Here is a 23,333-nt window from a genome sequence, read left to right on the forward strand (position 1 = left end):
AACCTCCCCTTCACACCTCCAATAGATGCGGGTCATCGAGACAGCAATGGAGAGAATGGCCCGCTGTAAACAGCCAGAGAAAAGGAAACAAACCATGCCTGTGCTCTTCAAACAAACCACACAATTGCGTGTGTGTCGGTAATCACAAGCTATTCAAGTATGCAAATACTGCAAGCACAAAAAGAGGATCGGGAAGCATCGTGGGACTTTTTTTCAGCGTGACACGCTCTTTTGATGAAGTCTTCAGGAGTTGTGTGCCTACCTGCAGGATGAGAGACAGATGCCCTAAACTATCATGTGTCTGCAGAAAGAATAACACATCAAACCTGACTCAGTTTAGTGAGTTACCTATTGTGCACAGCATTTTTGAGCCGCATGAGAGCTTTCAAATGTTTGGACGCAATCTTAAAGTGCTTAAACGTTTTTTGTTAAAGAGAAAAAAAGGTAACACTTTATTTTGATGGTCCACTCTGTAACTCAATGACTATTGTCAGTCATTAGAATATCAATAGACTGTCTGCTTAATATCTGCTAACACTTTATTGTGATGCTCCTCAGCAGACCTTCTACTGACTATAAGTGACGTACATGTCAACTTATTCCACTAACCTGAACCCTAAACCTAACAGTGTACTAATACTCTAATGAGAGTTAGTTGGCATGTAGTTGCAACGTTAGAAAGTCTGAAGTGGACTATCGAAATAAAGTGTAAGCAAAAAACAAATAGGAGTTTCAGTTTATTGAAGTTTGAAGATTCTTATGTCATTAGGACTGGTTTGAATTATGATCAGAATTTTTTTTCACATTCCTGTAGTACTTTGATCAAAGATTTGACGTCCAGAAATGCTGTAAGGCAGCTCACTAGGATTTGATGCATAATACCTAAATCACGACAATTTTGTTATGCTATATTTTGCTACTTTTTCTGCACAGGCTGCAGTTTACACTACCATTGTTAGCTTATTGTCAGGAGGCTTTAGCAAATTACAGCATGCTTTCAAAAGTCAATCCGCATTTTTAAACCATTTTTAAAGTTTTGCTGTTCATTTGAGTTCTGTAAAGTCATGCATTCAAGTGTGTTCATAAATATATTCGGATGTTCACCTGTAAATAAACTATATTCAGATTTACAAATAAATATATTAGGATTTATACATATTTATCAGAGTTATTTGTATGTATATATTTACATTTAGACTATATTTTCGGATTTATAGCTTTATATTCAGATATCTTTTTGGATTTAAAATTATGGTCACACTTTAGATTTGGGTTCAATTCTCACTATAAATTAACTATTACGAGCTTTGTCTAAATAAACTCCTAATTACTGCTTATTAATAGTTAGTAAGGTAGTTGTTAAGTTTAGGTATTGGATAGGATTAAGGGATGTAGAATATGGCCATGCAGAATAAGGCATTAATGTAATAAACAGCCAATATCCTATTAATATGCATGCAAATAAGCTAGTAGTAATAGTGAGAATTGGACCCTAAACTATAAAATTGTATATTCAGAGTTGCATCTATTTATAGATATCACTATATATTTGAATATATACTTACATCTTTATGATTTAGATCATAGCCTTTTTTAAATGTTAACTGTATTATGCAGTGTTATATATTCAGGATTTACAACTGCATTTATGATTTATAAATATAAAGCTATTTTTTACAGTACAAAGTTATTTTGCATTCTCAGTTTTGTACTTTGATTATGTTTAGCTTTATATTCAGAATCATTATGTAAAGTTGATTTAAAATATACCTTTAAAAAAAGTATTCCTCTATATTTTGGGATTTCTAACTCCAGGCTTTGGCAACGCACGCCACCGAAGTTTGTTGACTGTTGACTCGTGTAGGACAGTGTGTTTGTGCGCTGTGTCAGATGAGTGGGCTGGTCTTCAGAGAGAGACACTTCACAGCAGTCCGACTCTCACTTCACTCCCAGTCTCTACAGAGGAGAACAGCAGGAGAACAACTCAGGATACCCACCAGGACAAGAGACTAACTTTGGGACGAGAGAAACTCCGCTCGAGATCCGACTGCAGGAATCTAGCAGGGACAACTTTACCACACTTTCTCCCAAAAACTCCTTGTGTTTCCATCTCACACAAGTTTGCGCTGCTGGAAGACATCAGAAACAGCCTTGCTATCAAGACACTTGATACGCTCTGGAGTGATTTTACCCAAAAGAACAAGGTAAGGAACTTCACATAAAATTGAGATGTTTTCATGACTGTTTAGGGTTTAGTTTCTCGTGCATAGCAAGGAGAAGATGCGTTTAAAATCCCTAAGGATCAATTGCACTGTTTTTGAGAAATTGCTCAGATGTAGTCTACCTGCCTTTGCATTTCCCAAATGCTTCCAAGCCTCATGAAAGAGTTGAAACACTTGTGCAGTCACGGGGAAACGGAGCGGGACTCCCCGCGCTCTTTGAACCTTCTGCCAGAACAAGAGCGACGGGGCTTTTGCGGTCTCCGAACTCCTGGAAGTGAAAGATTTCAAACACCTCTGCATCAAGCCCCAGCTCGCAGGCTCTTTTAATGTTCGTCTGGATATCAGAGGTGCTCTTTGGGATGGGAGTTTTTGGACATTGTGTTGGAGACGCAGTTCCCATGCGCTCCCATCCGCCAGACGCAATTCATCACAACTCGTCCTCGCCCTCTCAATTGTGCGTCTGTTATTCAGTCTTTCATAGTGTTAAATGCTCCTGTCTCCGCCGAAGGGAAGGCATATAGGGAGTTTTTCTTTTAATATCTGCCTGTTAGGAACTTATCCAAACCTTAACGCATAAAAACACCTGCAAGATGCGAAATTTTGGCTCATATCTGCACTGCTGATGCACGAATGAACTGTGCTTTTCTGTTCAGACTAATGGTTTGACAGGAACAACTTATTACATAAGTCTGCATTTATTTTTGGTTTAAATAATGAGAAGATCAGTTCACAATTACATCAAGTTTATTTTTCAGTATCAAGGATTTAGGTTAGGTTTACAGTTTATGAATGAATAAGAGAAAGTGAATGTGCTAAATTTAAGTTTCAAGAGGTCTAGTCTATACATTTTCTTCCCCAAAATCCCCAATGTACATTGTTCAGGAGACAATTTGTTGCATGCAATTAAATACACCTCAGGAATATTTATTTTAAATGTTCAAGTTGGCATGCATGCAGAGCTGACGGCCTGACAACATAAATCAAAATCTCACAAATTACATCATAATTAAGTTTTGCACCATTTGAATCACATTTGAGCTGTTTTGCAGTTTATTAAATGGCCCTGCAGTGTATCAAATTAATTTTAAAAGGGCAAATGCTCTGTGTATTAATGTAAGCATATAAAAACTGCATAAATAATTGTTGTATAAGAATAATAAATAAAAAAAATCTCTTTAAAGATGAGAAGGTATGACATTTAAATTTCACATCAGCTTCCCATCTGCGGCACGCAGTGAAATTTCGGTCCCATTTGCATCCTTTTCTTTTTGAATTTGAATAATAAACTGTGTGGATTTTTTAATCTCTCCGATGGGATTTCAAGGATTAGTCTCCTATCAGACACAAACAACTATGAAGTGGATTGCTGGCTACCTGATGTGGTTCCTGGTGAGAGTGATACTTTTCTCTGGGCTGGGAGACGTAATGAAAGGCAGACTCAGAATGAGGGAATTTGAATAACTGTATTTAGTGGCGAGGCCAAGCTGCACTGCCTCCCATCCTCTCTCGGAAAGAATGAAACAGGAACAAAAGTCTAAGAACGGGAAGGTCTGTGTTGCATAGCGTATCTAAACCCTTATTTGCATATGAAAACTCTGGCCGTGAAAGAATTCCGCCACTGTTGCAATAGCCATTTGTGTGTCCGACGGAGTGACAGTCCGATGCGGAGATACAGTCGTCCTCACGCTGGTCTTTGTGGGGTCTCACGTGACTGTGTGTCATGTCCTGTTGAGGAGAACCAGGGATTTAATCGCAGCTTTTCGAACTTTTTCTGACCCCCTGGTCTTTCATTTCCATATCTGTTTGTTCCTAAAGCTTCTGAGCTCAAATTCAGTTTGAGATGGTTCATTCAGTGCGAAACACGCAAACAACGCTGCTCACATAAGATTATTTTCGTTCTCGGTAGGTAGATGATGAATAAACGGCAGTGGCTTCTTTATTTCCCAGCATGCCTGTTTGTGCACTTCCTTCAATATGCTCGTATGGGTGGAGTGAGAAGGACAAATTGTCCCTTGAGTCTGTGAATATCTATGAGATCTCAACTTCATCTTACAAAGACAGCTATGAAGTGAGCATCAGTCAGGGGCCTTCCCATTCAATGGTCTGTTTGTGTGGCTCTTGGAGAAAGTGGCCCCTACACCCTCAGCTCAGCTGCCGATGAACATTCCCGAACGCTGTGCTAATTGGGACTCCTCAGATAAGAACTAATGTGAGGATAATTTGAGCGGGACATCCCAGTCTGGACACTCTCGAGTGGCTTTGACTTTATTAATGTGATCTCACAATCACTTAGAGACATTACACTCCACGGCTTCTCTGTGTGTGGCCGGTATGCACGTTCAGACACTCTCAAATGTTCCTCAAATGCACATATATCTTCAATGATTTTACTCAACAAACGCTGTCCTGGGCCCTTGCCAAAGTAAACAAGCAGCGGACAGCCAAGTGTCCACTGTGGAGTGCTGGACCTCAGCTCTCAAAACCAGCCTCTAACAATTAGTCATTGTGCCATTTGGCTGTCCAAGAGCACCAGTGCAGCTCAGGATTGGCATAAAGATACAGTCAAAGTACATGTCAAGCACCTCAGCTTTAAAGTCTAATTTCTAAGAAATCATAATATTTAAGGTGAGAAAAACATAGTGGCTGTTCACTTGTACAGTCATTCACTTATCAATACAAGCCAAATACCACAAAATTAGGGAATTGAGACACAGCTGACACTGCTGTGTTTGTCAAATCCTACTCCTGAAGGGCTAATGTTTTCCAGGGTTTAGATCCAACCTGTCCCAACACACTTGGCTGTGGGTGTATCTGAAATCACCCCCATACCCTCATTCACTATTCCCTATATTAGTGGTTTTCAGTCCTGGTCCTGGGGACCCACTGCTTTGCACATTTTGTATGTCTCTCTTATCTGACACACTCAGTTCAGTTCATGGAGCTCTGAAGATCTGAATCAGGTGAGACAAATAAGAGAGACATACAAAATAGTTCCCAGGACTGAAAACCACTGCCCTACATTGCTCCCCTAAAATAGTCCACTGAACGAGTGAATGTAAACGAGTGTATTCGGACACTGAGTGCACCGGAAGTGCTGTGGACGCGATCTTCTGGCGAGACACAGGAATTCATTCGGTGCGACTCTCATAGTTTTCTAGTGGCTTGCTGCTGAGTACATCCATTGTATTTTGGGGCCAAATGAGTGCAGTCAATAATGTCGACTAGAGCAGTGTTTCCCAACCCTGATCCTGGAGGCATACCAATAGTGCACATTTTCACTGACTCTTCCTAATCAAACTCACCTGAAACAACTCATCAGCTCATTAGAAAAGACTCCGAGACCTGAAATGGATGGGTGAGATAAGGGAGACATCTAAAATGTTTACTGTTGGTGTGCCTCCAGCAACAGGGTTAGGAAACACTGCGCTATGGTTTCGGACACAACTACAAATGACTGTCCCCTCAAATAGTGCCCTATATAAGGGTATAAGTGGCGAATTGTATTGAATGTGGTTTTGAGTCGTGTTTGTGAATATCATATATGAGTGAGCCATAAAAATTCTTATTAGTGCAGCAGGATGCCGGGATTGTTAGAATAGATGGTTGTCAGAACAAAACTGCCCTACAAAATCCAACATTGTCCCCATTGTTTTCTGCTGTTGAGGTTGGTTTCTTTCCCCCCTTCTTTAGCTTTCCAACTCCATGAGGAGCCCAGGGGACAAAACTCACAGCAAATGTCTGTTCAGAGGTTTCGGGAAGCGCTGACAGAAGCTGAGGGAAACTCACCCATTCTCCAGTTTCAGGGTGTCGTGCCTCTGGTGAAACAGAATCTGAAATGTTTCCCTTATCTCGGTGGAAATGAAGGCGATGGTGGAGAAAGTTCACATATGTAACACTGAGCTCTATAGGGTGGAGAGGCTGTATGGAAGCAGCATGTATGTGTGTGTGTGTGTGTGTGTGTGTGTGTAAACCTGCAGTTTAAACCTGCATGTTTAAAAAGTGAGAAAGTGAGAAAGAAGTGACAGCCCCACACAGGTTAGTGCGATAATGATGGCTCTCCGCTGTTTGTGGCCTGGACCGTTGCAGTTTGATTGACAGGTGGAAGCTGCGCTGGTGCGATGTGCGTTTTCACCCTGTCAGGCTGCTTTTCATGCATAGTACATGTGCTACTCATCTGTGTGTGCTTGTGTGTGTGTTGTTACCCCGGCTGAGCCTGTCTTACCTTAGTGAATTGCATGTTAACACTTCCTGTGGCAATTAATCAGTCTATTATCTGACTGATTGAACCATTTAACAACAGGCTGATAGAATTATCTGCTCCTAATTGTTGATCAATCTGTCAGACTTTGCTGTTGTTGCATAAAGCCTCTTGATGAATGGTTCTTTTATCTGATTTGGATACACATATTTTGAAGAGAATGACATTTCTGTCTCCAGAGAGATAATTAGAAAAATCGAAATGAAAGGAAATTGTGTTATCCAGAGTGGAATGCAGCCAGATGTTTCTGAAACACCTGACACAAGACTCTTATAATGCATTTGTATTGCAGAATTATCTTTAATGACTCTTTAGATCATAGAACGATAATCAGCGAAGTTAAAATGAGGTAAATTACTCAAAGTTAAAGAGTAAACTGTTTAAATAGCACCATTACATTTAAATTTGTTGTCTTTTACTTGCATGTGAAGTGATTAGGAGCATTTTAGTATGATAATTCAAACATTACAGCTCGTTCTGTTCAAAGGGTTTAAGCTGTTTAACATTATGAACTTGACTCTACGACCTTCCCACAACGCACTCTCTCCCGAAACCACTTCATGGTCCAATTCATCACACATCTAAGATTTGTACACGGTCCATAAGTGATCCAGGACCCAAAGAAACCCGTTCCTGTCACAAAAAAAAAGTTTGGTAAAAACAAATGAATGTAGGAAAAAAAAAAAAGCAGCAAAACAAAGTTGACACGATTGCGGCTGACTCTGCCTTCAAATTATCTTCCCCCAAATTACGATCAGACATTCTACTCAGCTGTAGTTAAACATTAGCTTTTATTTGTTCCAGATGGGGCTTTGTTTTGAAGTTTTATTTTAGAAAGAAAACCCTTTCTTCTCTGGGAAACAACTGCATCCAAACCTGGCAAATCGGAAATCCATGTTCCTGTGTTGCTTTGCTTTCTTCTCTTGGCTAAAGACTGGAGTTCAAGGCAATGTTCTACATCCACATCCAAACAGATATAACATTACGATTCCTACCCAACTATCATGATGTCCGGTATCATACAAGAGCTTTCCAGTTCCAGACAATGACCATTTACACTTTTAGCTAATTTGTTTTCCTATATCATTTCAAAGCTCTTCAATGAACACATACTTATTTTCTGCAAGCCTGAACTGGATTTCTACGAGTAGATGTTATGTTAGATCAGTGATGTGGAGTAGAAGATATTCTTGTGTATCATTAATAGCAGTTCATAACTGTTAGTTAAGATGAATTACCTTAATACCAGTTACGAAACATACCGAATTTCACACTGGTGCGCACCACAGTTTTACCACAGCCAAATGAACCAAAATGTCAGACACCAAAAGCATCCCAAAAGAGTCTTATAAATTATCCAGCATAATCCCCATATAAATATTTAGATGAGCCTTTAAGAGAGAGCATCTCTTTTCTGTGTGAGAATATCCTATTACACAATCACAGCCCAAGAGAAAGCAGTACTCTTATTGTGAGAGATGGAAAAGAGGAAATGTAATGCATGATAAAAGCAGTGCTTTGTGTGCAAATGCAGTTAAGTAGATTTTGTGATTGACCAAAGTGAAAAGCCCAAGTGTAAACGAGGGGGTGGGGGGGGGTGGGGGGGGGGTTGGGGATGTGCAACTTTAAAAGAAAAGGCAAGCGGAAGGCATGTAAAGAAAAAACAATGGATGAAAGTGGTGGAAGAGAAAGACAGTACTATTTGAGACTGGCAAATAAAGAGGGAGTGAAAGAGGTCAAGAAAAGCGGGAATAAAGGCAGCAGGAGGGGAGGGATTCCTGGAGAGGTCATTAAGAGGACAAGCACTCACTTGCTGTTAATGACAGTGGAGTATCACTCTAACCTGCCATCATTAGCCTGATTATATCAGGGGCGATTGGCCTTTGCCTTCAGCTCCAATCAATGACACCAAATCAATAGAAAGAGGATATCATGTGATCCGGGCAAAGCCAAATCCAGCCTAGACTGTAGTAGCCAGACTCAGCCAATCACAGTTGAACCAAGTTCAGCTCTTCCTAACTCTACCCAACACAGCATGCAGAAACTTAGTCCAGTTACACGCTCAGAAAATAAAGTACATAATTGTACCTTTAGGGGTACAATGGCTTGTCAGTGGGGCTGTACCCTCAAGGATACAATATTGTACCTTAACCTTTAAAGGACACGGTACATATATGTACCTTTTAATGCTTTTTGACCCTCAAAAAGGTACATATATGTACCTTGAGGTCCAATAATAAGCCCTATGATGTACGTTAGTGTAGATTGTACCTTGGGGGACAGAAATGGTCTCCTAATGTACCCCTATTTCTGACAGTGTAGCCCAGATTTGTGCGGCTTTACCCACCCCAGCACAACGAAACCCAGTCTGGCACAGCCTAACCTAGTTAAGGACTACTTGTGAGCAGACTGAGTGTGAGCTATTCTTATTACTGATGTATACTCTACGTTTTCCAGAAATTAATACTTTTTATTCAGCAAGGATGCATTACATTGATAAAAAATGACAGAAAATATGTTTTTAATGTTACAAAATATTTTTATTTCAAATAAATGCTGTTCTTTTGAACTTTCTATTCATCAAAGAACTCTGAAAAATCATTGTTCCCACAAAAATATGAAGCATCACATTGATAATAATCAGAAATGTTTCTTGAGCATCAAATCATCATATTAGAATGATTTCTGAAGGATCATGTGACACTGAAGACTGGAGTAATGATGCTGAAAATTCAGCTTTGCGTTACATAAATAAATTACATTTTAACATATATTACAATAGAAAACTGTTATTTTAAACTGTAATAATATTTCATAATATTACTGTATAACTTTATTTTGGAACAAATAAATTCAGCCTGGGTGAGCAATGAAGAGACCTTTCAAAACCAAAAATGTATGTATAGTTTTCTTCTAAAGTCTTGTAAAGTGTAAATTAAAAGAAAATCATGCTGTAATGTCGCTTAAAAATGAACAATGCACAGGACAGATGCAGCAGATCTCTGAGAAAGACAATCTGTGAATAGTTATAAGCAGGTGTTTAACACTAACCAGACATGGATATTTTGTACTGTGAGCTCGGACACTGGCATTCAAACAGTGATTAGTGAGGGAGTGTGTGTGTGTGTTTTCACTGAGCACACACACAGCAGATGTAAGCGTCTGTGAGTGTCTCTGAGTGCCTGGATGTTCTCATGAGTTGTTTGAATGTTGTTTGCGTGCAGTATCAACCACTGCATACCCGTCTTTTACCCAGCTGTGGGTTACAAAAGCACCAGAACTTCAAAGGTGGTCAGTAAAGACATTCATTTGAATTCTTCATCCCAAATCGGCTGTAGTTTGATTCGCTTCTTGTAGTGTGATGGTGCTATCCAGTCATTTAACAAAATGTTAAGAAGAATTTGATGTTCTTTTAGAAGAAAAACATCTTAAAATGATTTTATAATGTCCTCCATTAGAGTTTTTAAATAGTCGTTGACTGCTACCGATGGTTAAACTGTCCATAATCTCCTCCATCACAGATACACTGTATAGATTTGACAGACTACATTAAATAAAATGTGGGTTTAATTGCTTTTAGTTCCAGTGTGTTAGCTTTGCAGTCAACTATATGATTAGTGCACTCCTAAAATACAAAATTCACTTTCTGCAGATTACATTTCAGCATATTTAAAAAGTTGTTATCTTTTAAGAAAACAGTGCAAAAATGTTGATGACTCATCCTGCACTACACAGATTTTTGTCCAATCAAATGATCTCTAGTATGCCCCTCCCCCAAGTAGCAAATCATGTTAAGTGGCTGTGATGTACCTGGAGGCCAATGTGATGTAACATTCACACCAAGAACGACTATAACGATAATTATAAAGTTTTAATAATTGTTTTAATTCTATGAGAATGGTGAAGTCACACCAAAGCTGTTACGAGATCGTCACAAAGGAACAATATTGTTGAAATCACTTGCAAAATGATTTTTTTTTTCACAGCCCATGAACGATAGAAATATTCTTGACTGAGTTGACAGTAAATCAGACTCCACTCTGCACTTATTATAAGCAGAACATTATCAAGCATTGGTGTGGACTGTGGACACGTAATATAATTATTCTTACAATTATCCTTCTTGGTGTAAAAAAAGGAAAGAAAACTGGTCATGAAATCCCATTCTCTTGTTCAATCTCTCTCTCTCTCTCTCTCTCTCTCTCTCTCTCTCTCTCTCTCTCTCTCTCTCTCTCTCTCTCTCTCTCTCTCTTTAGGATGGCGTGGATGTGTGGATGTTATGGTTTGGTGTTGCTGGTCTTGGGGGTGATGGGACAGAAACTGCCCACGCGTGATGAAGGCCTCTTTCAGATGCAGATCAGGGATAAAGCTCTGTTTCATGACTCTTCTGTCATGCCAGATGGGGCCGAGATCAGTGGATACCTGTTCAGGGATACACCGAAAAGGTGGGATCATACATCACACATATGAAACAGACATACACACACCCACTTTCACTTAGCAATTCGCAATTCTATAAAATAAAGTATAATTACTAAATTACGATAGATTAACACAATCATAACCCTTAACTTGGACTGGTAATAGATACATAAACACGCTGCTGTGAGCATGTAAGATACGCTGCTGCTGCATACGTAGACATACATTAATCCTGTAGCAGATCTAGGCAGGTGGAGCTGGGGAGGAGGAGGGGTTCAGAGTTAATCTGATACTGCAAACAATGAACCAGACTATGTAATGCGAGAAATACATATTTCTCGCTTATAATGTTAAGCGAGAAATATCATTGGCTGCAGGAATAGCAGAGGCCAATCAGCTTGTGCCATGCTGTAACGATGTGATTGCTTGCATATTGCATGTAAAGGACCGAACAGCCTGGGTCCGCTAGAGTTTCATGACTGTAAACTATATGAAACTATATATTTTTAATAAAAAAAAAAAGATATATAAAAAAATGATATATATATATTCAAAATAATTTAACTATTAAAATCCATATTTGGTTTTATTCTGGATGTCCCCATATGCCCCACATTTCTATGTTTGAACATCCTTGGACGGGAGGGTTTTGTATGATCATGTGCATTTATGGATATGTCTTTATGTGTGGGAAGAAGAAATATGGAATCTATTATAGCTAAAGTGCATTAGATGAGGGCAAGACATGCATTATGAATAAGATGCTGGAAAGATGCTGGAAAGATGCTGTGTGTGTGTGTGTGTGTGTGTGTGTGTGTGTGTGTGTGTGTGTGTGTGTGTGTGTGTGTGTGTGTGTGTGTGTGTGTGTGTGTGTGTGTTTTGAGTAGCAGGTGGACTCAAATGGAAGAATATCAACTATGTTCACCACGTCTATCAAACTGTACCACATGCGAGGTCTTAGAAAAAGACTACAGGGTTATTTCTGCTGAGGATCCTGGATGAATTAATCAGAACGTACATACCACAGATGGTCATATGCTGAGCTATTCGCAATTTAAAAACACTTTATAGTAATAACGAATCTCCCAGTTTTCCATTTGATGTCCATGCCAGTGATTCTGTCAATGTCGTGTCCTGCTAATGAATTGCAGTGTTCTCAAATATAGCTGATTACATTGAAGTCTACCATACATCTGTCATAATTATTTCGCAGAACATGGAGTTGTAAGGTGTTTCTGCTCACATAGGGTCTGAACGACTGTAGATTGCTTTAATATTATATTACAGTTTAAAAGTTTTTATTTGCTATGAATGGACCAACCCAATAATGAGAAAATGTAACTATTTACAAAGATGCCGATTTTGTTTCAGTTCGTACGATGTGACTTGTATGGAAACATGTTGTTCCACGCCTAAATGTAAACATCATCGAGGCGAAAGCAGATCGAATGAAAATGAATGCATGATATCATACAAATTCGTACCAATTCACCAAAACGTATTGTTATGATCAGCCATAAAAGTGAAATGGATACCGTTCATAAAACTCAACATAATACAGTATAATGTGGTCATGGAACTCATTTTTATTGAAATGTTTATAATAATTGCATGATACAGTTATATTTTGGAAAAAATAAAAAGGGTAGGCACTCCGAAAATGGCATTATAAATAGTTAACAGCTGAAATACACTAGCTGTGTTTGGTGTGCTTTTTATAAGACATCTCCCATGTGCAATGCATTGTCAAAAGCACACTAATTCAGTGGCAACACAGTGCTAAAAACGCTAACAAAGACAGTGGAAATGTGTTGAGACAGCAAAGCCAGTGTAGCAACGTTGTGTTTGGGGAATATGGTCCTAATTCGGTAGCGGTCTCTGAAAGGCCAGCTAGTTCTAATTTCAGTACATTGTGTCTTGGGACGGGTTTTAATATATCTCGAGTACTTTTAAAGACTAAACATAACTGCAATCAGACGGGCTAAATCAGCAACACCATTATGAATAACCTTGCTGAAATGGAAGTCTTATACTTAGGGAGTTGTGTTCTTTTTCAAGGTCTGATATAGAAAGTATTGTTGTATGCCTTTTTATGTCATTTTATGCTAAAAGTGCACCTAAAACCTGAAAATATAAATGAATGGCTGGTTTTCACACAATCATCAAAACCGATTTAGTCCAAACAAAGAGCACATCTGCTACAACATACAATGAGTCATGTTTAATTTCCTGCATAATTCCTATGTTTGTTGTCCTTTTTGGAGTGCACGCTAACTTTCCTCGCATTCGCAGGTATTATTTTGTGGTGGAGGAAGACAACACTCCTCTGCTGGTGACGGTGACACCTTGCGATGCTCCTCTTGAGTGGAGATTGACGTTGCAGGAGCTCCCAGAGGACCGCAGTGGGGAAGGATCAGGTATCCGAATTAAATCTCCCAATCGATGTTGCAACTCTGCAGTAATTTAAGACTTGTTTTCCATGTAAACGCTCTAAACTATTATTAGAAAAACTGGCCTTAGATCTGTGGAACAAGAGAGCGTCTCCCATAGCCATTCAATACAGCTTAAGGATTAAAGTAGGCAGTGGTATCTCCTTCCATTTATCTCCATAGGATTGAACCTGATTAGGAAAGAAGTCATTCCTAAATTAGGAATCATTTCAATCATTGAGGATTAGGAATTCCTTTCAACTAATATATATAAGATAAACTGAAAGGATTAAAAGAAAAAACTGTAAAATAAGAACTACTAAGTGCATTGATAGGAAATATCCTGGCTCTGTCCCGAAACCTAGTGCGCAACTTCCATAGGCAGCTTTTTAATCTCCCAGTGTTAAGGCTGTCCTAAAAATGATAATTCTAGCCTTTACAGAGAAAGGCATCCCACAATGCACTGTGACAAAAGATGAGGAGAAGGGAAATGTCTAAAATATACTCAAAAAAAGTTGAGTTGAGTCTCCTGTATGCCTCGTTTGAGGAGCACTATATATCTATTATGAGGTTACATTTCAGTTAAGATGCTTCCTATGTACGGAATAGACAGCAAGGCAGCTCACTATGTTTTGTAACAGGGTATTAGTGTTTGCAAGTTTTCAGATTTAACCAAAAAAAAAAAAGAAAAAAAAAAGAGTGTCCTATAGATGCCCCCTTGGAAAGTTTTCTACAGAAATAGCAAAGCAGCGCGGCTTCAGGTAAATATGTGTTTTCTGTGAAGTACTGTGGAGCGTGTCCAGTGTGGGTCAGTGTTTTCCAGCGTGGTCAATCATTAGTCCTGTTAGTGTACTCTTCTGCATCAGTGTGTGTTGGTAAGCACGTGTGAATTTGGGTCCTGTGTGACCGCATCTGGTGTGCTAATGGCCTGCATCTGATGTCTGCCGACTCACTAGAGAGCAAGAATGAAAAAGAGAAAAATCGTGTATTGGGAAATATAGGGGAGAATCTCACAAAACCTTTCAAGAATGTCCAGGTGATCCCAAAATGAAAAGACAAAAAAAAAAAAAATACTGCTACTGCTAATATATACACAGACTGCATGTAAGTTATGCTTCTGCTGCATACTGTAAATAGACAGACATAAATCCTGTAGCAGATCTAGGCAGGTGGAGCTGGGGAGGTGGAGGGGTACAGAGGAACTCTGATAGCAGGACTAGCCTACAGCAAACAAGGAACCAGAATATTTAAATACTGAGAAAGCGATCTCATTGGCTGCAGGATCAGCAGATGCATGTGGTAATGATGTGATTGCTTGAGGATTGCATGTAAAGGACCTGTCAGGCTGCACACTCTGGAGTTTCATGACCAAACTATATAAACAATAAAATATTTACTTAAAGAAAATTAAGTCTATGGGCCCTATCTTGCACCCAGCGCAATTGACTTTGTACACCGACGTATGTATCATTCCTATTTTGCACCCACGCACAGCGGACTTTTCCCTCCACAGACGCACGTCGGTAAACTAGGAAATGCATCTGCGCTCCCGGGGGCGGTGCAGCGCAAAGAGGAGGCGTGTTCCGGCGCAAACGCTCCCTGATGCTATTTTGCAGGTTTAGAAAACAATTCCGCCACAGACCAGGAAAAACCTAGTCTAAAGTCAGTGGCGCGTTGCGCATGTTATTCATATGCTATTTAAGGGCGCATGCTTGGCCATAATCAATGTAGCGTGTGCACAACGCGCATACACTTTGATTCTCTCATCTACACAGAAGCAGCAGTTTTCATTTTTAGAAAACCATACATTATTACAAGGAAAAATATTAACACACGAGGGAAATCATTGTGGTGTCCATGAAGATGTGAAAAAATAGGCATAAATCTAGCTTACACATTTACCCAAATTATTATACGCCTGTTTAACCGAAGCTAATTTGGGTGTGTTTCTCCATCCCCATACAATGTCAATTCTCTGTGTTTTACGGCCCTGACGAGAACGTCGGTCTCCTCGGCTGTGAACCGCTCCTGGTGTGCGTCTGGCAAATCCGCCGTTATAATAGCAATCCGCCATGGAACAAGCGCGCCTGCTCTTAAAGGTAATGTGAGATGATGCTCTGATTGGTTTATTTCACGTTACGCCCAAACCACACCTATGAATAATGAAGCTACTTCAGACCAACCCATTTTAGATTTGCGTCGGGCGCAAGAGTCATTTATCCCGCCGGTATAATAGCAACAGCGCCTGAGATCCGCCCACAAAGTTACTTGCGTTTCGCGCTTGATACTTGCGTTTCAGATCGTTAAAATAGGGCCCTATATTTACAAGTGTGGGTATCTGCAGGTCGGAGTAATAGGCATGCTGAAAGGTAGTGGGCGTGCCGAAAGGTCTTCTGAAGTGGTCTCGAAAACTCCCTGTTAAGGTGTGGGGTAGGGTAATAATAATAATAATAATACATTTTATTTGGCCGACGCCTTTCTAAATACCCAAGGACATCTTACATGTTTCGGAGGACATAAAAGAAGGAAAGAAATTAAAAAAATATTTAAATTCATAGTAGGCTAATACATGTTACAAATAAGACAAATCAGAAAAGTGCTAAGAAGGCCAGAAGAAAGCACTATAAAAGAGTGTCAGAAGAGTTACTATGGCGATGTAGAACTAAAATGTTTTAAAGATTAAAAGCTTTCTTAAAGAGATAGGTCTTTAACAATTTTTTAAATGAATTGACTGTGTCTGCCTGTCGAATGTTAGCCTGACTACGTCAGACTTCCTACTTCCGCTCAATTTCATTTCGCTTCTGTACTCAGTCTGAGATAGCAGCCTATCTTTCAGTTTTCCAGCGGCCTTCGGACGGCCGGGCCAATCAACGAACAGAGGGCGGGCTGAGAGCCGTGACGTAGATGCTGATTGTACCATGGATGCGTAGATTTACTTCACATAATCTGCAAAAGTCGTTCACACAAGGGCGTAGATTTGGTTTGAACATTGGGGGGGTTGAAGTTTGGGTATGCCTCCTGATATTGTGATCATGGTATAAATATTGGGGGGGTTGTAATGCATAGATTGAAATATTGGGGGGGAGATAACCCCCCTAACCCCCCCACAAACTACGCCCCTGCGTTCACAGCCATGTTTACTCCGGTATTTCGCTCGATGGTTTTGTTTTTGCATCATACATGTGTTTACAGTGGAAGTTAGATGCGGCTGAGCATGCGCATAACACACGCCATAACCAAACGTCATGTGATTGGCTTATGGGTAACCAATGATTTTAAACTTCAGACAAGCGCCCCCCCCGCGAGAAAGAAAACGCTTTTCAATTGAGCCATGCCAGACTCTGTCTACAAAGCAAAGCGAAGTAGCAGAGTTTGGTATTACCAGGCTAGTCGAATGTGGGAGGGGAGGGCATTCCAAAGTCTTGGAGCAGCGCAACTGAAGGCCCTGGCTCCCATGATGGAGAGGCGGAATTTGGGGGTGACAAGAAGGCCAGTCGAGGAAGAGCGGAAGGAGCGTGTAGGAACATATCCTGATAGGAGGTCATAAATGTAGCTGGGTGCAAGATTATGAAGGGTAAGGGGTTAGTTTCTGTTGTAGCATTGTGCAACTTTTGGAACGCCCCTACCTTTGGCATTCCCAATACTCCGAACCTGCAGCTATCCCTATCTCTATATTCATGCCCTATAAACGTTTTTGCTTTGTTTTCACCATGAGTAAGCACATGCAGGGATGATGTCAAAACCCGGAGGACTAATTTGCCGCTGATTCCTTCAAGATTTTCCTTTGGGTTTTGACGTCATCCCTGCATGTGCTTACTCATGGTGAAAATATGGCAAAAACATTTTGTTAAGCAAATAATGAAACAAATTGTAATTATCATAAAATTAGGCTTCATTTTCTTAATATAAAATATAACTTTTTTTTAGTGTAATGTGACCTAGACATGCTTTCAATCACAGCCGTAGGATTCCTCTCACTGTTCCCATCAACTCAAAAGAAAAAAAAGGTTGTGACCGGCACATTTCTTCAAAGCAAGATTCTCGCTTGCACTCTCGTTCTCTCTCTCTCTCAGCTGTACTCCCACCTCTTTTGCTCTCCCTCCTGGTACTTTTCTAGTTTCTTTCCCCCCCCCCCATCACCCTCTCTCTACATCTCTCTTTTTTCATCTGGACAGTATCCTAAAAAAGAAATCAATAAAGTTCCACAAAACACCCTTGTATTTCATTCCAGACACATGGAGCAGCGTAACTGTTTCAGTTATAGTGCATCTGTGAAACCTAATGTATAGGACCGGAACGAGGCAGAAGCCGCCGTGTCAGAAGCGTGTATGCAGAACATGTCCATGTGTGAGCTCACATAAAGACACAAGTGTCTCCCTGTGAGACGATAAGCTTCTGTGATCATCTCTGACTTTTTGTGCAGTAATGACTCCCAGGCCCTGGGTTTTCCTCTATCTCGTGGTTTGTGGCCCAGTATGGTTGTCCTGGCTGATGAAATGCAGAGACCCCCAACATTCACTGCTGTACCTTTGGGTTTTAAGCAAAGGATTTGTTTTTTTGTTTTTTTTACAAAACACAACGTGTAATGATCGTCTTGCTTAGCCGATGGCGTGACGTGGCTGTGATTGGGAGATCCTGAAAAACAAATCTATCACAGTTGATGATATCCTCAATAGACTCATTTCCTCACTCATGTACCCATTCACTCATTCACAGTTGCAATAAAACAAATACACATACACACACCATAAGAAAGAACATTTCAAAAAAGATCACTTCATCTCATTTGTTTCAAGACTTAGATCAAACAGAAAGGAAATGGACACTTGAAGTGAATAAATAAAATCATGGCAATGGCAGTCTGTCTTTTTGAGACCACCTATATGCGTTTTCCTTGGTCTTTAATATCCTGATTCACAGATTTTTTTTTTTCCTGAGAGTTTCTGAATAGATCTCAACAATTTCTTGAACTGTGTTATCCACAGATTTTACATCTCTAAACACTGACTTGCGCATTTGGCATATGCTTTGATCCAAAGCAACTGACATGGCATTCAAAGTATACATATCTATCAGCCCTTGCATTGACTGGGAATCGAACCCATGCCAGTAGCATGCTTCACTGTTTGAGCTGCATGAATCCTTAATGAATGTCAACTATTGTCTCAGTTTTTCCCCCTAAGGAATTTCAGGAGATACATCTGAGACAAAGTTGACATTAAAACATAATTGAGAACTCGGTTTAGTTTCCTGAGCTACAACAGAGCAACTTCTGTGCAATACACTACATTATAAATGAAATGCAAACAAGGACGTGGAAGCGTTTTATTTTTTACAGTACAGCAGTCACTGTAAATATACACTTATACACAAGTCTTTTCCCATGTTTGCGGAATATATCCACTGGGAGCTGGTCTTTGAGTGTAACTCGTGTTCATTTAGCTCTCTGGTTTACAAACATAATATTATGTTTTCTCGCCCAGCTGAACGGAGAGGGCTTGGAAAGGAACTCAAGGAACAGTGGCATCTCTGTGTAGCTTAGAGTTCCCGGGGAAAGTAAAGTGAAAGTCACCCTCTGATGTGCAGGGTTGTTTGGATACAAAACACAGCCGGCAGCAGACGAGTGGCTAACTGTCCGTCACATCAGGTAGCTCCCAGTGACCTCACCTGGACTAACACATTAAACGATGCTCTTTCTGTTAAGATGGAAATTGCTGCTTCTTTTTTCCAGTGGTGATAATTGGGGTGTGGGGAGGAAGTGGAAAGTAAACAACTAGATGAGAGGATTTGGAGTGGTGAGGGAAATGCGTCATTATGTGGCAGTTAACGTTAAATGTCCCAGTGATTGATGTTCAGAGAGAGCTTAAGTGTGCACATCCATTTGTTTGATAGTTTATGTGGCTTGTGTTTGTGTGTGATTTAAACAAGTCAAAATGTGCATCTCCAAATAGCGCCATGCCTTTGTACCCCAACAAAATGGGCCATGTTTTTTATGTTTGTGGTTTGTTCTGTGAGGGAGACTAATTTCCCCACCATTTCTTGATTTTCTGTGCTTGTTTCCCAAGGTCTAATTTTGTGAATGTTTGTGTCTTTTTGTGTCTCAGGTGAGCCAGAACCTCTGGAACAGCAGAAACAGCAGGTCACGGCCAATGAGGGAACCGAACTCTTTACCTACAAAGGAAATGATGTTGAGTCATTCATCTCTACCAGCTCCCCTTCAGGCTTGTACCAGATAGAAATCATCTCCACCGAAAAGGACAGCAACTTCAAGATTTACTCAACCACAACTCCCGAGTCCGACCAGCCATACCCTGAACTGCCTTACGACCCCAGGGTTGATGTTACCGCGCTGGGTCGCACTACTGTCACACTAGCCTGGAAGCCCACTCCTACTGGCTCCGTACTGGGCCAGCCGATCCAGTACTGTGTGGTTATTAACAAAGAGCACAACTTCAAGAGCTTATGTGCAGCAGAGGCCAAGATGAGCTTGGATGATGCCTTCATGATTGCTCCAAAACCCGGCCGGGACTTCAGCCCCTTTGACTTTGCTCATTTTGGTTTCATCCCATCTGAGAATGATTTCAATAAAGATCGTTCCCTCACCACCAACAGAGCTCTGAGCAACAAGATGAGTCGCACATATATCCCCAAGCCAAAAGTGGCAGACATACAGAAAATCTGCATAGGCAACAAGAATATTTTTACCGTGACAGACCTAAAGCCAGACACGCAATTTTACTTTGATGTGTTCGCTGTCAACACAGGCACCAACATGAGTACTGCCTACGTGGGCACTTTTGCCCGCACCAAGGAAGAGGCCAAGCAGAAGACGGTGGAGCTCAAGGATGGGAAAGTAACTGACGTCTTCATTAAGAGAAAAGGCAGCAAATTCCTTCGTTTTGCACCGGTCTCCTCTCACCAGCGCGTCACGCTCTTTGTGCATGCCTGTCTGGATGCAGTGCAAGTTCAGGTGCGGCGTGATGGGAAGCTTGTCCTCTCTCAGAATGTGGAGGGCGTCCGTCAGTTCCAGCTCCGCGGAAAGCCCAAAGCCAAGTACCTGATCCGTCTGCGGGGGTCCCGCAAGGGCGCCTCCACCTTGAAAGTACTGGCTAGCACACGTGCCGGAGGAAAGCAACCTTTCCCTGCGCTTCCTGAGGATACCCGTATCAAGGCTTTCGATAAGTTGCGTACCTGTTCTTCCGTCACCGTGGCTTGGCTTGGCACACAGGAGCGCAACAAGTACTGTGTTTACAAACGTGAGGTTTCAGAAAGTTACGGCGAAGAGCATCGGCGCCGAGAGCAGAACCAGTGTGCTGGACCAGAGAGCCGTCGCAAGCCTGAGAAAGTGCTTTGCAAGTACTTCCACAGCGCCAACCTGCAGAAAGCCGTCACCACAGAGACCATAACGGGCCTCGAGGCGGGAAAGAGCTACCTCCTGGATGTTTATGTGGTGGGACACAGTGGGCACTCAGTCAAGTACCAGAGTAAACTGGTGAAAACAAGGAAGTACTGTTAAAAAAAGAGACTCCGAAGCACAGACTCTGCACAGAAGTAAATATATTATATATATAATGAGAAAAAAGAAGTTTATTTAACTCGAAGTGATATTCTACTAAGGAGAGTTTTGCAGACTGACTACTTGCGCACAATGCTAATGCTAATGCTGCATGTGTCGCAGTTACTGAACTGCCTGTAGAGTGAGATATCAACCTCTGTATTTATGTTTACATTACCGAGTCGAGTCGAGTCAGGCGCTCTCAATCGACCTTAGGCACCTGAAGGTTTGTTCTCAGGGGGTGCCATCGCTGTTGCAATGCAAAGAGTCCCTGTACTGCATCCTCAATGCCATGGAAATGGGAGTTTGGAGGAGTTGCAGTTCTCTTTTAGCCACTGCATGCACCATTTGTCTGCCTTATGTCTACGTTCTATTTGTTGGTTCATTACGCCAGCCATCGCAGAGGTAGCTCCATGACTCCTCCTCTCCGCTCTCCTGCCCTGTATTAAAACATGGTTTAGAAGACTTTTTTAAATTATTTCATACTTCTTAATGTTTTATTTTTTTAACTGTTATTTTTTGTTATTGACAACAATTATTAGTGGTAAAAATGTGTTTTAAATCTATATAAAAGTCAACGTTGTTTCCCCACTGTCAATTTGTGTGTATAATCTCAGTTTGTGAATCTGGTGTGTGTAAATGTGTCTCATCTCTTTGTCACATGTACAGATTTTCTCTGCCAATATTCATGTACATAAAACACTAAATATAGACATCTGTAATCCCAGTGGTTCTGTGTTTCTCTGCCAGTATTATATACATGCTGGAAAATACCCACATGAATGAGATGTATGTTCTGCTATGAAGTAAGATGTATGTTCTGCTACTCATCATAGATGTTACATACTGTAGATGTCACATTTGGCCGCTCCAGACACGTCGAAGCTTCCGCCATCTTGGAACTGTTAACATGAAGCTGTTCATCACTCACACTAACAAATCAATGCATTTTCATCGAATTTTCAGCCTAATGTTGTAAAAACCACCGAGCTATAAATTACAGATGGATAGAGGATAACCTTTCAGAGGTGAGAATGTGTTGGTTTGTGTTTTTATGTACAACTCAATCTGCAATATCCTTATGCAGAATTATAACATTAATGACAAGCGAAATGTTGTGAAAATCATTTGCTGATGTATATTGCAGATATAGATATTCATACATGTGAATAACTAGGTTGCAGAAGCTCATTTAACTTGGTCTCGAATGTTCACGGATCGGATTTGACCACTCCAATATGGCGGACACATACGTATAGCAGCCAATAGAAACCGACACTAATGAGGCATCTATGTATAATGCTATATATATATATATAAAAATATTACAATCTATGTAACTCATAGCAATGCATGTCATGCATACATAGAGTAAACGTTAGTTTACAACAGAGCACATATTCCCTCAAGAAACTGATTTCGGACAGACTTTTGTGGGGAATATTTGATCCCACAGTGCTATTCAAAATATTAGCCACTAGTTTACTTGATTATTTTATATAATCACCAGGTTTGTAAAGTATGCAAAATAGTGTGAACTTCACTAATAAACAACTTAATTTAAACTAATACAATTATTTTGTCAACTCAGATATGCATATTTACACAATAAGAACAGTTTCCCATTATTACTGTTTCTCTTTCTCCTTCACAAACACGTGGACACACAAATATAGAGGAGAATTTGTACATGATGCTCAAACCATAATCATACTTCTCACTGTCAGTCTAGTGCCTTTACCGAGGAGCTTGGTTTGAGCTCCCTTCACAGCCTGTCAATCACTACAGACATGGCAGAACCTTGGCTGGCTTAAATTAGCCTCATTTCTGCCCTGCAATAATGAGGAAGACCATTGGGAATGGTGTGGGAATGGTTTGGGAATGCTTGAGGCAATGGTTTGGGAATGCCATGGATAGCCCTTTACAGAGAGGCTAATGAGAACGTCAGCAGTGTGTGTGTGTGTGTGTGTGTGTGTGTGTGTGTGTGTGCAAAGCTCACAGAAAGAGGGTCAGTTGGAGACTGAATGTGTTTTTAATAAAACCAAAATTCCCTGGATCCCAAGTCAATCAAAAGAAGAGGTGGCCAAAGCATTCACATTTTCTTTTCTTTTCTTTTCTTTTCTTTTCTTTTCTTTTCTTTTCTTTTCTTTTCTTTTCTTTTCTTTTCTTTTCTTTTCTTTTCTTTTCCAAACCCTAGTGAACAGTCACTACAGTCTAGCCACTTGCCTTCTAAGGTAGAAATCTGAAATAAACCCTCATAAGTGGCTGAACTAGAACACTACATTGGCAGCAACACTGTGCGTTACACAAATAGTGAAGCACATGGGAGACACTCTCACATAAACTATTCACCAGAGACTCAACTCACAATCAATGTCATTTTTATTTAAAAGTTTTTAGTTAGCTTATTTCAAGGCAGATGCAAACGTGTGGTCGGTGCATTGCGC

At 40.5% G+C, this 23,333-nt stretch overlaps 1 protein-coding gene across 1 annotated transcript; it reads left to right on the forward strand.

Annotated features, from left to right (window-relative positions):
* The first annotated feature begins 1,833 nt into the window (after window positions 1-1,833).
* Window positions 1,834-21,613, forward strand: ndnf (neuron-derived neurotrophic factor). Its single transcript, XM_084098520.1, has 4 exons — window positions 1,834-2,204; window positions 10,737-10,925; window positions 13,195-13,319; window positions 19,436-21,613. Exons 2-4 carry the CDS (start codon window positions 10,738-10,740, stop codon window positions 20,845-20,847), a joined length of 1,725 nt encoding a protein of 574 aa, XP_083954646.1. The 5' UTR covers window positions 1,834-2,204; window position 10,737; the 3' UTR covers window positions 20,848-21,613.
* Window positions 21,614-23,333: the final 1,720 nt, after the last annotated feature.

This window comes from Abramis brama (genome assembly GCF_963993115.1).
Source record: "Abramis brama genome assembly, chromosome: 22".
Taxonomy (NCBI): domain Eukaryota; kingdom Metazoa; phylum Chordata; class Actinopteri; order Cypriniformes; family Leuciscidae; genus Abramis; species Abramis brama.